Source organism: Cervus canadensis, chromosome 10 (genome assembly GCF_019320065.1).
Source record: "Cervus canadensis isolate Bull #8, Minnesota chromosome 10, ASM1932006v1, whole genome shotgun sequence".
Lineage (NCBI taxonomy): Eukaryota > Metazoa > Chordata > Mammalia > Artiodactyla > Cervidae > Cervus > Cervus canadensis.
In genome coordinates, this window is record NC_057395.1 from 30,314,713 (window position 1) to 30,328,518 (window position 13,806).

At 47.3% G+C, this 13,806-nt stretch overlaps 1 protein-coding gene across 4 annotated transcripts in view; it reads right to left on the reverse strand.

Moving 5' to 3' along the window:
* The window catches only part of FRMD4A (FERM domain containing 4A), a 368,918-nt gene that overhangs the window by 52,403 nt on the left and 302,709 nt on the right, over window positions 1–13,806 (reverse strand). For all 4 annotated transcript variants that reach the window (XM_043480351.1, XM_043480349.1, XM_043480353.1 and 1 more), the window contains 2 exons: window positions 13,551–13,689; window positions 7,292–7,433 (listed from right to left, as the gene is read on the reverse strand). In XM_043480351.1, coding sequence (XP_043336286.1) covers window positions 7,292–7,433; window positions 13,551–13,689 — 281 coding nt within the window. The remainder of the gene's footprint in view (window positions 1–7,291; window positions 7,434–13,550; window positions 13,690–13,806) is intronic.

A 13,806-nucleotide genomic window follows, 5' to 3' on the forward strand; every position in this document is an offset into this window, starting at 1 on the left:
CCAACAATGGCAGGAAGTGCTGGCATTCAGAGAAGGTGAACGTGTGAAGAGTTGAGTCATGGACATGGATGGGTCCCAGACAGAGGAGGCCCTACACTCAGTACAACATGTTTTTCCCCAGAGCGGAAAAGGTCAGAGTTGAGCGATCCCAGCAGACTGCAGGCTTTGTGCTATTTCTTTTTTATTTTATTTTTTAAACCAAAGATCCATCACAACATTCTTTGCAATCCTGCTCTTCACAATGAAGATGACTCAACTGCCATCTCATTAATCCCACAGCCCGATTCCTATTTATAGACACAACATGCCGTTCTGTTTTGGAGAGAGTGGGTGGCTTCTGCCCCTGTATTTCCATTCAAAAAGACAACATGTCTCATTGTTCTATTTCTTTAAGAAAGGATGCACAATGACTTTTTTTTTGTTTGTCTGGGGGGAGGGATGGTTAATGCAACAATCCACATGGGGAAGCAGAACACAGTGTCTCTCCTAAGAGAGTCTATGCCATTTTCTTTAAATTGGCTAAAAGTAAAAACACATCTCCCTGAGCCCCTACCTTCCCACTGAAACCAGAACTGTCCTGGGATGGCAAATTCCAGAAGCAATGCTAAGACAATCCTCCACTCTCTCTCGCTTTCAGAGGATCTTGGGAAAGGTCATGTGTGTTCAACATGCAGTTCTTGCATCTTTTATTTTGTCATTCCATTTTTTCTCCCTTTCCCATCATTTTTGAGATTTTAAGAAAAAGATGGTGAAGGACAGGGAAGCCTGGCGTGCTGCAGTCCATGGGGTCGCAAAGAGTCAGACAGGACTGAGTGACTGAGCAACTAGGCAGAGTGACTACAATGTCCCCTGCTCACCCCACCTCCCCCATAGTGGTCAGGCAGCAGGCTGGCTGGGTACCCAGAGGTGCAGAGCTAGTGAGGAGACCACCATGGGGGCAGTGGGTGGGGCTCTACTGGCCTGGAATGGGGGCTGTGCCTTGAGCTGCCTCCATATTCCCTCTTCTGGGGACCCTGGGAAGGCCAGGCCATCTATCAGAAGATGTGCTCTGAGACAAGGGTCCTCACATCTTTCAAAGCCTGCCCATCAGCACCCCTTTACAAATGGATTCAGGATTGGTTCCCTAACCTTCCTAGAATCTGAATCTCATACAGTGCAATGTGAGGAAGTAAGAGCTTGACCCCTTTTGATCCAACAGAGCTCAGAAGGCTCAGTACCTCTAAGGGTCTCTACTCAGATCTCCCACGGGACAGCCCCGGGTGTCACCCCTGAAAATCTCAGGGGTCCTGGCTCTGGGCCTTAGTAAATCATTTCAACTCTGCAGACTGTTTCTTTTTGAAATGTTAGCCCCTGAATGGGCCATTAGTAAGAGTGGACTTCTGACTTCTTTAACGATATCCATAACATTTCTTCTTTTCTTTAGCATCTGAGACCTCAGATTTCTTTAAAATGACTGAAGTCCAGTACTTGGTAATGACGTGACCTTGTTAAATAGGAAAATTGCCCTCAGAGTTACTAGACGTTGACAATATTTTATCTCTGTTTTACATCAATACACGGCATGCAAACTCTTTGAGGAGAGAGGCTATAACTTTTAAAATGCTGTGCATAGTTCCTAGCCAAGTTTGGGAGCTGGAAAAAAATATTTATACTGTAAAATATCACAGTGTGGTTATACGGCTCAGTTACAACACAATTTGGAGACAGACAAGGGTGGAAGGATGAATCAAAGAGAATGAAGATGGATGGTATTTGCAGGAGGGGCCTGATCTGAAAAGTAACCTCTGAAGGTCTGATACCATCATGATAGTCTGATGGAAAATGTTGGTGGTAGGTTTATGAGAGATCCTGACAAGGACCAAGATACCATACACTCTGGGAACACAGAAGGTTCTTAAAATGCAGCACACACAGGATTCTTACTAGTATCCTTCAAAATTTAATTTCAATAATCGTGTATCATTGACATCAGTCTTGGTGAAGATTTCTTTAAATTTGACACCAAAAGCAGAGGCAACAAAAGTAAAAATAAATGAATGGGACTCAGGACTTCCCTGGTGGTCCAGTGCCTAAGGTGTCTCACTACCAATGCAGGGGGCCTGGGTTCAGTCCCTGGTCAGGGAACTAGATCCCACATTCCATAACTAAAGATCCCACAAACTGCCACGAAGATCAGAACTTCTGAGTGTGGCAACTAAGACCCAGCACAGCCAAATAAATAAATACTAAAAAAAAAAAAAAAAAAAAAAAGAGGGACTACATCAAACTAAGAAGCTTCTGCACAACAAAGGAAACCATCAACAAAGAGAAAACACAACCTACTGAATGGGAGAAAATGTTGGCAAATCATATATCCGACAAAGGACTAATATTCAAAATATGTAAAAAAATTCACACAACTCAATAACAACAACAAAAAAGTCCAATTAAAAAATGGGCAGAGAATCTGAAGAGACATTTTCCAAAGAAGACATACATATGACCAATATCATTAATAAGAAGATATCCAGAATCATTAATCTTCAGGGAAACGCAAATCAAAACCACAGTGGGAAATCACCTGGGATCTGTGAGAATGGCTGTCATCAAAAAGAACACCTGTTGGCGACGATGTGGAGAAAGAGAAAGGGAACTCTCCTTACACTGCTGGTGGGAATGTGAGTTGGTGCAGCCACCACGTAACAGTACAGAAGTTCCTCAAAAAACTAATAATAGAACTTCCACATGACCCAGCAATTTCACTTCTGGGTATTTATCTGAAGAAATGGAACACTAACTGGAAAAGATATCTCTACCCCCATGTTCACTACAGCACTATTCACAAGCGCCAAGACATGGAAACAACCTGTGTCCACCAGTAGATGAATGGGTGAAGAAATTGTGACTTTATAACACACACACACACACACACACAACATAATGCTATTCAGTCATAGCAAAAAAATTAAACCTTGTCATTTGCAACAATAAAAATGGACCCCAAAGGCATTATGCTAAGTGAAATAAACTGGAAAAAGGCAAATACTATTTGATTCCACTGATACATAGAATCTAAACACAAACAAATAAAACCCATAACCTCCCCTGAGCTCATAGATAAAAAGAAGAGATTGGCGGTCGTCAGAGGCAGGGGGTGACCGTGGGGGAAATAGGTGAAGGGGGTCAAAAGGTACAAATTTCCAGTCATCAAATACATGAGTCATGGGGAAAGAATGTAAAAAATTTTTAAAAATCATGTGTGGAGAAACTATTGGGTGTCAGGCACTGAGCTAAAAAAAAAAGATTTTCGAGTGATGATTAGTTTTTCAAAATGTTTTTCAGGACTATTAGACACCATCTTTTTTTTTTTTTTTTTAGCGAGGCACTAGGTGGGCTTCCCAGGTCAGTGATAAAGAATCCACCTGCCATAGGAGGCTTGGGTTTGATCCCTGGGGTAGGAAGATCCCTTGGAGGGGGAAATGGCAACCCACTCTAGTTCTCACTGGGAAAATCCCATGAACAGAGGAGCCTGGTGGACTATAGTTCATGGGGTCGAAAAGAGTCAGACATGCACGCAAATACAAAATACAGGTGAAGGAAATGAAAATAACTGATCAAATAGGACACTGGGTTATTTGTATCCTATTTCCTGAATGAAAGGTAGATCATAGTTCTGGCAAGTATCATAAAAGAGTGTTTAAATCAGGTCCATCCAGAAAGACTGATGCTCTCTCATTTATGCAAGCCCATCACTAAAATTCAGGCCTCTCAATGTGCAGTTGAGAAGGATTCACTAAGGCAGTGGTCCCCTACCTTTTTGGCACCAAAGACCGGTTCCATGGCCTCGGGGCGGGGGTGAGGGGGTTGGGAGGATTCAAGTACATTACATTTATTGTGCACTTTATTTCTAATCTAATGCTGCCACTGATCTGAAGGAGGTACTGGTCTGTGGCCCAGAGGTTGGGCACCCCCAGTCTAGAGGATGAAAAGCAGGTGGAGAGCCAGCCTATATTTTCACCTGGGGGATGGGCAACCATCCCTTCCAGGTGGGACCACAAGGCCTCAGGAGAAGGCATCTTTTTCTCCTGCATATGGAAAGTCAGAGGCACAGCAACCACACACCTGGAGGCCCTAATCGCCCGGTGTACAGGTCCTAGAAGCTCCCTGCGTTGGTGATGGAATACTTCCTGTGCACGGTCTCTCCCTCCACTGACCCATGGCCTTTCCTAAGTTAGGAGGGAAACCTCCCCACAGAGCCTCCGCCTCCGCATTTAAGGCCAGTTCTTCAAGATCTAACGGGTCGAGTGCCACGCGCTCCCGGGCCTGGTCACAGGCACGACTCACACCTCCCCGCCTTCTCCTCCACCCAGCCTTCCTCTTGCTTAGCTAAGCAGCAGAGGGCAGGCGGAGAAAAGCCAGAGGGCCTCGGTCCTGCCAATGAAGCCGCTGCAGAAGCGGTGCTGTCAGGGGACCCCGGTTGCTTCCACCAACTTCCAAACAGCTTTGCCTGGGGTCTTCATCACTAAGTTAGAACAGCTCTAATATCCTGGGATAAAGATATTAGGTGTGGGAGTGGATTCAGCAGTTGATTCATCTCCTAGCCCATGGGATTGATTAATGTAAAGCTGATGGCGATGACAGAGAGGAATTGCTTCCTAGTATTAAAACTGCCTGGATCTCATCTCTGATGGTTGAGTAATGTCGTTCCATGTTAGAAATTTTGGGGCTCCTGCTCACCCGTTCCTCTGTACCTGCTGTTAGCTTTGCATCCCTGGAGGCTGCCAGAGACGAAGGGCCCCTGCAGATGGACCAGGACATAGGTGTAAAAATGGGGAGAGGAGGGACTTCCCTGGGGGTCAAGTAGTTCAGAAGCCTTGCAATGCAGGGGACGTGGGCTCAATTCCTGGTTGGGGAGCTAAGATCCCACATACCAAGGAGCAACCAAGCCCACACGCCCCAATTACTGAAGCCTGCTTGCTGCAGAGAAAGATCTTGCATGGTACAATGAAGATCCCATATGCCACAACTAAGATTCAATGCAGCCAAATAAATAGTTGAAAAAAAAATACTAGTTAGGTTCATTTGGTAAAAGTGGGGAGACCTAGGGTCCTTGATCTTGAGCTGTACACCTACCTCAGGCTTTTCTCTCTTTTTCAACAAGAAGAGAGACTCTCAAAGCAAGGTCCCCAGACCAGCGGCATCAACAGCACCAGGGAACTTGTCGGAACTTGCTAGAAAGGCAAATTTCTGGTCTCACCCCAGTCTCTTAGATCAGACACTCCAGGGTTAGTACACAGCTATCTGAGTTTGAAGGAACCTCCCAAGGGGTTATGATATACCTGAGCTGGAAGAATCTATTCTCCTCCTGGATATAACATGCCATGTGAAGGAAGAACGTGGATTTCCGAGTGGATGTGAAACCACAGCAGGGGTGTGGCCCTAGCTGAGGCTGGAGGAAGAGTCAGCCTCATCGGGGCTAGATTAGGAGGATGGTGGACAGATGAATCCAGGCTCAAATCTGAGACTCTGGGCTCCCAGGTGGCTCCGTGATAAAGAACCTGCCTGCCAGTGCAGGAGACACCGGAGATGTGGGTTTGATCCCTGGGTCAGGAAGATTCCCTGGAGGAGGAAATGGTGAATCTCCTGGGCAGAGGAGCTGGGCGGGTTACAATCCATAGGGTCACAAAGAGTCTGACATGACTTAGCAACCGAGCACGCACATAGGGGAGTGTCTCAGGGACAATCACACTGCTGGCCCTGCCCTCCCTCATTCAGCAGGGAATCAGGAGTGGCTGAAATTCCAGGCAGGGGTCTTGGACTTTGGAAGGGGTTCTCTTTGCTACAGCATTGTCCATGGTCTTCACTGGAACCCTGTAAGCCTCAGAAATAATGATTACTCAGACCATTGTATTGATGAAAACATTTTAAGGATCCAAGACAGGGAGGGGTTGACAGTGATCCTTAATGGTGACCTAGCAGAGGCAGAGCCAGCTGTGTGGGGCCTGACACTTATATAATTTTGGTGGCTAAATGTATTACCTTCACAGATTTTATAAAACCCATGGCCACATGAACACCTGGCCATGGGTCCCTCAGGACCTTACAAAGGCCTGTCCATCCTCACCCTTGCCCTTCAGGTCTGAATGTGTTCCGGTTCTGACTGGACTCCACCAGCCCAGAAATTAACTAGACAGATTTCAGCTTTTCTCCCTACTCCTGTCTTTTTCCTTTTTTAAGTTTCTTTTTTATTTTTAATTGGAGGATAATTGCTTTACCATGCTGTGTTGGTTTTTGCCATACAACAGTGCAAATCAGTCACAACTGTATTTATATCCCCTCCATCTTTATCTTCCTCCCACACCCCCCCATCCCAGCCCTCTAGGTCATCATGGGACTGATGAATCTTTTCCCTTTTTTATTTCACTTTGTTATTGTCTGCTGCCACCAGCTGTATAGAAATGACTCTGGAAGATAAGGCAGGGCAAAGCCTTCTTGTTTCACCCTCTGGCTCAGAGGTAAGGAAGAAGACACTGGCCCCAAGAATAATCCGGCCATGACCATGTGGCCTGGGGGGTGACCTGCATTATTATATTTCTGTAACATTTTCAGGCAATTTTTGCCTCCTCCTCTCCAGATTCCTTGCCCAACTCAAACAGCTCCCCTTCCTGTCACTTCAGCAAAGGCATCCCTTCTCCTGAATCTAGCCAGACCTGAAACCTCGGGGCATTTCTGCCCCTCCCAACGTCGCACAGACGACAAACTCTTGCCCAGGGCCCTGCAGAGACAGACGGCGTCAGACCTGCTGATCCTCTCTTTCCAAAGGCGTCAGACAGCAAGACTCTCCTTTCCAAACGATCAAAGAGTTTTCTGTACTTTTGAAAGCCTCAAGAAGTTCCCCTGGGAACACAGTGCAGGTCACTCAGCACCATGACTTGGACCTTCAGCCCTTTCTTAGGTAATTCTCCTTGAGTGGCACCCAAGGGATCCCACCTTCTGCCCCTGGAGCAGACACTCCTCTGGCTGGCCATCAGCCTCAAGAAGGCCCTGGACGCTGCTCTAAGACCCTTGTGTGTCCTCCCCACACTGTGTGGTTCTTCCGCGCCACACCCCGCCCCCCCCCCAACACGCACACCTTTGGCCATTTTTCTCCGATCTCTGCTGGACTATAAACCTTGCTCTAGACGCCAGAACCAGCTCCCGCCGAGCCTGCTACATGGTCCCGACCGCCCCCCTCACCCACCCTCGGAGCGTTCCCCCCCAACCCAGGGCTTGCACCCCTGCTGCAGGGGGACCTCTTTTGGGGTCTGCTCACCTGAGGACAGGAGGCTGCCACTGCTGCCACTGATGATCTTGCCTTTGCTGCCCATGTTGGCCAGCTTAGACGTCTTCAGCGTCCCCGTCTCAGTCAGGTCAATGGCAATTTCGCTCAGGCTGCGGGCGGCATGGATCTTCGACTAGAAAGACCACCGGGTTGGACAGGTTAGGTGGAGGACACTCCCCTCCTGGCGAGGACACGCCGACCACAGTGATCGCTTGTCATGCTGAGATCTAGCAAACGGCCTCATGGCCCGAACTGCGGCATTTTTCTGTGTGTGTCCCGGGGCCCATTGCTCATCCTCTGAAACTTTCCCTCAGGAGCAGATAAGACTCCAGAGGTGACTCACTAGGAATTTTCTAAACCTGTCATCCCCCAGGCTGTGTATACAAGGCTTACAGAGTGTGGATTTGGAGTCAGATAGACCTTGGTGGGGGGGGGGGGTGTCCCGATTTGGGGAATGACTTTAAGCTCATGGAGCCTCATTATTCCCAGGATGAAACAGGGAAAACACCACCTACTGCTCAAGGTTGTGTGAGGGTCAAAGGAAGTCAGACAAGAGAAAGGCGTCCCTCCCTTCTCCTCCCCCTTCTCTTCCCATCCCCACACCACCTCCTACATAGCTGTCAATAAACAGTAGTGATTATACAGGATTTTGTGCTTAAAGAAGGAGAAAAAAATAATTGTCAGCTTGGTGAATGATTTAAGAGATGTCTGAAGTAAGTTTAGGACGTTTCAGTAAGTTCTAAAGTGGTTCAAACTCTTAAAGTGTTAGCCATGGAGTTATGAAAACTCAGAGGGTTGGGAAGTGACCACGCTACCAGCCTGCAAGTGTGGTGCGCAAGCACAGTGTGTAAGCATGGTGTGTAAGGGCTTCTGGAACAAATGTTCGTTGGGATGTTTGGTTCCCATTAAGGGGCACCTGGCACGGTGCCCTGCTTCCATTCTGATACCTAAATGTATGAGCCCAAGTCTTCAGATTATGGCTAAGACTCCACTGACTCCACAAATTAACTGGTCCACTTTGGCAAACAGCAAAGCGGACCAGAAGAGATCAGAAGAGAACCCTGTGTTCACAATTACATTCCTAAAAGTAACTGCTGCAGTGAAGCTTTCTGCTCTAGTTCCCAGCTCTGGAGGTGGAGATGGGTTTGTGTGCCCCCTGACAATTTCTGAGCATGTTGTTTATTTTCCCTTCATCATCGGGAAATCAGTTCATGATAATGCTTCAGGCAGGGGCTCCTGATGTACTGTGGACTTCCAGAAAACAGCTATCAATGCTAGTGTAACCTGTACATGTGGCCATCTTTCTGTGGTCATTGGTGATATGCCAGGGATGCACAGATAGAACCGGGCAAGGCTCCCCACTGAGGTTTTCAGTTATTTGATGTGTGTTCACTCCTGGCTGGTGTGAGGCCCAGTCTGTCCTGACACAGGAGAAACCATGGAATGTGGGCAGACCACTGCCCGGCTCCCTTCACATCCTGTGCCCACAGTGGTCTCCAGCAGAGTTTGTCTGAACCCTGAGACCCTGACCTTCCTCTGGCCTCCGTGTTGATGCCAAAATTGGTGAAAGACAATGACTTTCGACTGCCAAGTACTTTCCTCACCTGAATTAGATGAGAGCCTGAGAGGCAGAGGAAATGCTGAGATTTTTTGCTTTTTTTGTTTATCGGGTCTGACTTGTCTTCTTCCTCACACTCTTCTATCTCACTGATCCTTTTTTTTTTCCCGTGATGCGGCTTGTGGCATCTTAGTTGTCCAACCATGGGTTGGATCGGTGCCCCCTGTCCCGAGTCCTGACCACTGGACCGCCAGGAACTGGTCCCTCCTTAACTGTTGTCTCCTCTCCAGCCTCAACTTCTGTCCCTACATTCAGAACCAGGCTGCCTTCCTGGAGTGAAGGCTTCCTTGCTTGTGAAATAATCCCAGCTGCCAGTTCCTGGCAGGGTTTTCTGGCTTGTAGCAGAAAGCAGGAAGGCCTTCGTTTCATTTTGACACAGAATATCAATCACATACACCTGGCTAAGTTTTATCCTCTGAGCAAAGCAGAGAAAGCACAATCCATCACTTCCTTTCTTTCAACAGTATTCTCTTACCAAGGCCCACGCGTCACCAAGAGGAGCCCACGCATGCAGTTATGCAAGAATAACTCATGAAGTCACAGCCCAATTCACCCTGGTGAAGGATCCAGGCTCTGGAGTCAGAAAGACCTGGACTGGAATCTTGGCTCTTTCCAGCAAATCACAGATGGACCTTGATTTCCAACCTCTCTGATCCTGAGATCCCTGTTTGTAAAATGAAGCTCTTAAAACCCACATCACAGAGGTGTGATGTCAAGACTAAATTAGATAATAGACATCAAGGTCATTGGAATTGGAATAAGCTATAAATGAGGTCCTGGGAGGAATTTGCTAGGTGAGGTTCAATGAATGACTCCACTGAATGTTTCAGGGGATCTCATCAATCTCGTGGGAAACCCGTCTCCCCTCGACCCCATCCCAGCCACACTAACCTCGGAGACAGGAAACAAACTAGGAAAAAGGGACAACAGGTGTGCTTTTGAGGGAGATTAGATTCTCAGAAGTTTTAGGAAATTACTGACTTCTGTCTAGAATGGAAATATCACAATGCCTGCTTAGATCAGGAAGAGAGAGAGCACTAAGAGGAGACAACTTGAGGGGAGACTCCCTCCTTGTAAAGTCAGGTCTTTGGGTCAAAGAACCTCCAAAGCTCTAGACGTTTTGCTTGGAGGGTCTTGCTGTACTAATTATTACTACAGGCATTCTGTGAGCAAGGTTTAATCGGCCTCTACCATGCTTTCACTTGGCTTTTGATCTAGACAGAATAAAGAATAGCAGACTGGATCAAGTGGGGAAAAAAGATTCAGGAGGAAAGATGTTAGGTCTGGGGGCCAACTCAACAAGTCCTCAATCTGAATTCAGAGGAACAGTGACTAATATTCACTCTAAACAATTTAAGTTTTCAAATATTTTCCTCTGAACTCTATTAGAGATTCCTTGGGTACATAGGTTGGCAGGATCCAGCTGATGACATTTCTGATCTTTGGGGTCAGCAGATGTAATTTACCAAATGTCACTGGTGACTGTACAGCCCCTCAACCTGAAGGAGCCACCAGAAAGGAACCAGTATGGCCTCTTCTGCTCTGCCTTTAGTGATGGAGGCTGTGTGTGTGTGTGTGTGTGTGTGAGAGAGAGAGAGAGAGAGAGAGAGAGGGACAAGGAGAGATTTTAAGTGATTTACACCAGAACCCTGAAAGAAGAAAATAACCAAGAGCCAGTGTATGAACACAAGACTTCTCGGTTACCTACCCCTGCTGACTCCAACCACCAGACCACACTTGTTTCTGGGGTTGAAAAGAATCCCTTGGGAGGCTTGGGCTTTGCTGAAGCACTTCAGAGAAAGGAATGGTTGGCATGGCCCACTACAGTAGAGTGTGAAGCAATGGCTAGCATGCCAGCCAACACTGGCTGCTCAGAAATACTTGGAAACACTTTATCCCAGGCCTGCCAACCATCACTCACCCGGAACCATCCTGCTCACTGGAGATGGGTCACATTGCTATTGTCTAAAGAACATTCCAGAAGTAAAAGGTGTTGTAACACAATTCCTGAGGCAAATTTTATCATCTCTGGTTTGGGGGTACTTTTAAAGAGTTTAAACTTTACACAGGTGTCAGCCAGGGAACAGTATGTTCGATTAGAATGATAATAATGAAAGACAGCTCACATCTCCTAAAGCAATCACAAATACTGTGTCACTGGACCAGTCAATGATTTTGGTCAGGGGTTTCTTTGCTGTTATTTAACTGAGGAAAGCAAGAAGGAGTGAGGAAAGGCTTGTCCAGGGTCACAGAACGAGAAGGCAGAATCCTTGGACTTCTCTATGGTGCAACCTGTTCCTCACCTGATACCGCAGGCAGAGGAACTGGTTCCAAAAGGAAATGCATGGGCTCTGGAGCACCTGTGACTATTCAGAGATTTTTCTGGAGAAAATTCTCCTGCTCCTAGGAATAGGTATATTTCCTTCAGTCCTCCAGGGGTTGCTGAGGTGAAAGTTCTCTATGGCTATAAGCGTTTGGTTTGGTCTCTTAAAAGACACTTCTTGTTAACAGGTAATCCTTGATAGTTACTTTTAATTAATTATTTTTGGCTGCACTGAGTCTTCATTGCTGTGCTTGGGTGTTCTCTAGTTGTGTCTGGGCTTCTCACTGCAGTGGCTTTTCTTGCTGTGGAGCATGGGCTCTAGGGTCTCTGGGCTCAGTAGTTGTGGCACACAGGCTTAACTGCTCTGCAACATGTGGGATATTCCTGGATCAGGGATCAAATCCATGTTCCCTGCATTGGCAAGTGGATTCTTAACCACTGGTTGACCAGGGAAGTCCCTGATGGTTACTTTTAAAGGTTTACTTGCTGTATCAGTGGGTTGACCTATAAGCCTGCTCCATAAAGCCTCCCCAACTGCAGGTGAGACAACCTTCAATAGGGGTGTAGAACCCTAAGGATGAGCTTCCTGAGTTACCCCAAAGATGTTCTAATGCAAAAAGCCAGCACAAGGAGGAGGAGTTCAAACAGCTAAGGTACCATCCTTAGGGTGAAGCATGCTTTTTCTTTTCTGCATTCAACATTGTGGCATCAGTGTGTGTGGGGTCCTCGCAAGAGGAATGGGTAGTGGGGTTCAGGAGGGTTGTCAAACTCTCTTACCTCTCATCATGCATTGCCAAACAGTACAGAGGAGAGAATCAAGGTTCTAAGGTTTCGACCTCCAACTCTTGCCACTGGAGGGCAAATCGCTGACACCCACCCACTGTCTCAATACAAAGCATGAGTCAAAACACTTTGGCCCTGTTTCTTTGGATCTAATCGGGCCTCAAATTCCTGTGCCAAAGCCCGTCATCACCAGGAGAGCTGTAGAACACTCTCATTATTCCTGGCAACAAAAATATTCCATCCTGTGCCCACTCATCTCAGAAAATGACCAGAAGGGGGGTCAGAAAGAAGACCTAGGAGAGGAGAAAATGTGTTACAGAGGGGAAAGTGACTCCCACATGGGAAAGGCCATGATTTGAAGCTGAATGATGACTTTAGGGTTTGCTTGCTTTCTTCCCGTCCTATTGTCCTACTATCTTTCTTACCTCCCACTCAACATCTCTCCTTCCAATCTTCTCCCCAAGCCAGGGAAAAACCATCTCCAACCAGAAGGAAAATAACACAAAAGAAGAAGCCACAAGAATCCTAAAGGGCATCAATCCAATAAGTCTTGGACCCAGTAAGCCCAGAGTCCTGCCACCTCCTCCCCTTTCAGGACTCACGGGATGGGACAAAACCTCGCATGGGTGATGGTGTGGCTAGGCAAGGGGCCAAGGTCCATTCCCCACCCTTCCGGAGCCACCAGAATCCTGAGAAAGATACAGAGCCCATCTTGATATGGCTCTTCACCTGAGGGGTAATGAACGGGAGAGGCTTGTGTGGGGAGGCTGAGGGGAGCCCAGAAGCCGAGGCAGGAGGAAGAAGGGGCAGAATGTTGACAGAAGCCCTGTGTGAACTAGGGAGATGTCGTTTTCCCACCCAACAGAAAATGCACCCCTCCCCCACCCCGTGTAAGTGAACTTGGGCTGGAGTAAACCTCCCTTGGAGGATGACTGTTTATTAAGGCCTGAGGCTCTGGGTCTACCTGAGGGAAACAGAGTTGTTGCTTTTAAAAAAAAATTTTTTTTTTTTAATGTTTCCAGTTTTGCATTTTTAAGAAATGGAGTTGGCAGTTGGAAAAGCCTGGAGGGTTTTCACAAGCAATTATCCTTAACAGTTAGGTGGTGTCTATTAGTTGAGACTAGTTGCTTTTTTTTTTTCCTCAAAAGGAAAACAACATGCCAGTGTTTACACACCAAAAAGGGCTTGACCGCTTACCTCTGGGAGAGGCTCTAGGGGTTTGAAAGCAGAATTCCTACCTGGCTGTGTCAAATGGCTTAAGTGGCTCTGACTGCTCTTGACCACGTCGCTGAGAAAGAATTATTCTCTTAAAGAGTTGATCTCATTCCTGCCTCTGATAGCCCTAAAAGGCCAGTCTGTACCTGTGCCCATCTCAGAGCAAGGGAAGCAGGGCCTCTCACAGCCATCCAATGCCCAGTCCTCAAACTACAAGACCCAGAAAAGGGCCCTGCCCTCAGGAGAGCTCGAGGCCCAGTGGAAGGTCTGGGCTCGGCAGAGGCCCTCCCCACCCCAGGAGAAGGCCTTACCTTGCTCTGCTTTCTGTCCAGATAGAACTGGTGCTGGCTAATGGCCATAGCCCAGATGGACTTGATCAGCGCTGGACACGCGTACCACGTGTGCACCGCGATGCCGCTGTGTCCAAACGTCCTTCTTGTCACCGAAGCCCTGGGAGAGCAAGAACCAGAAGGGTCAACCAACTGCGCTGGCCACGAAGGACTCCAGTCCTCAGTCCACAGCTTTTACCAAGAACCCACTGGGTCCAACGGCTCTGGCATAAAGGTA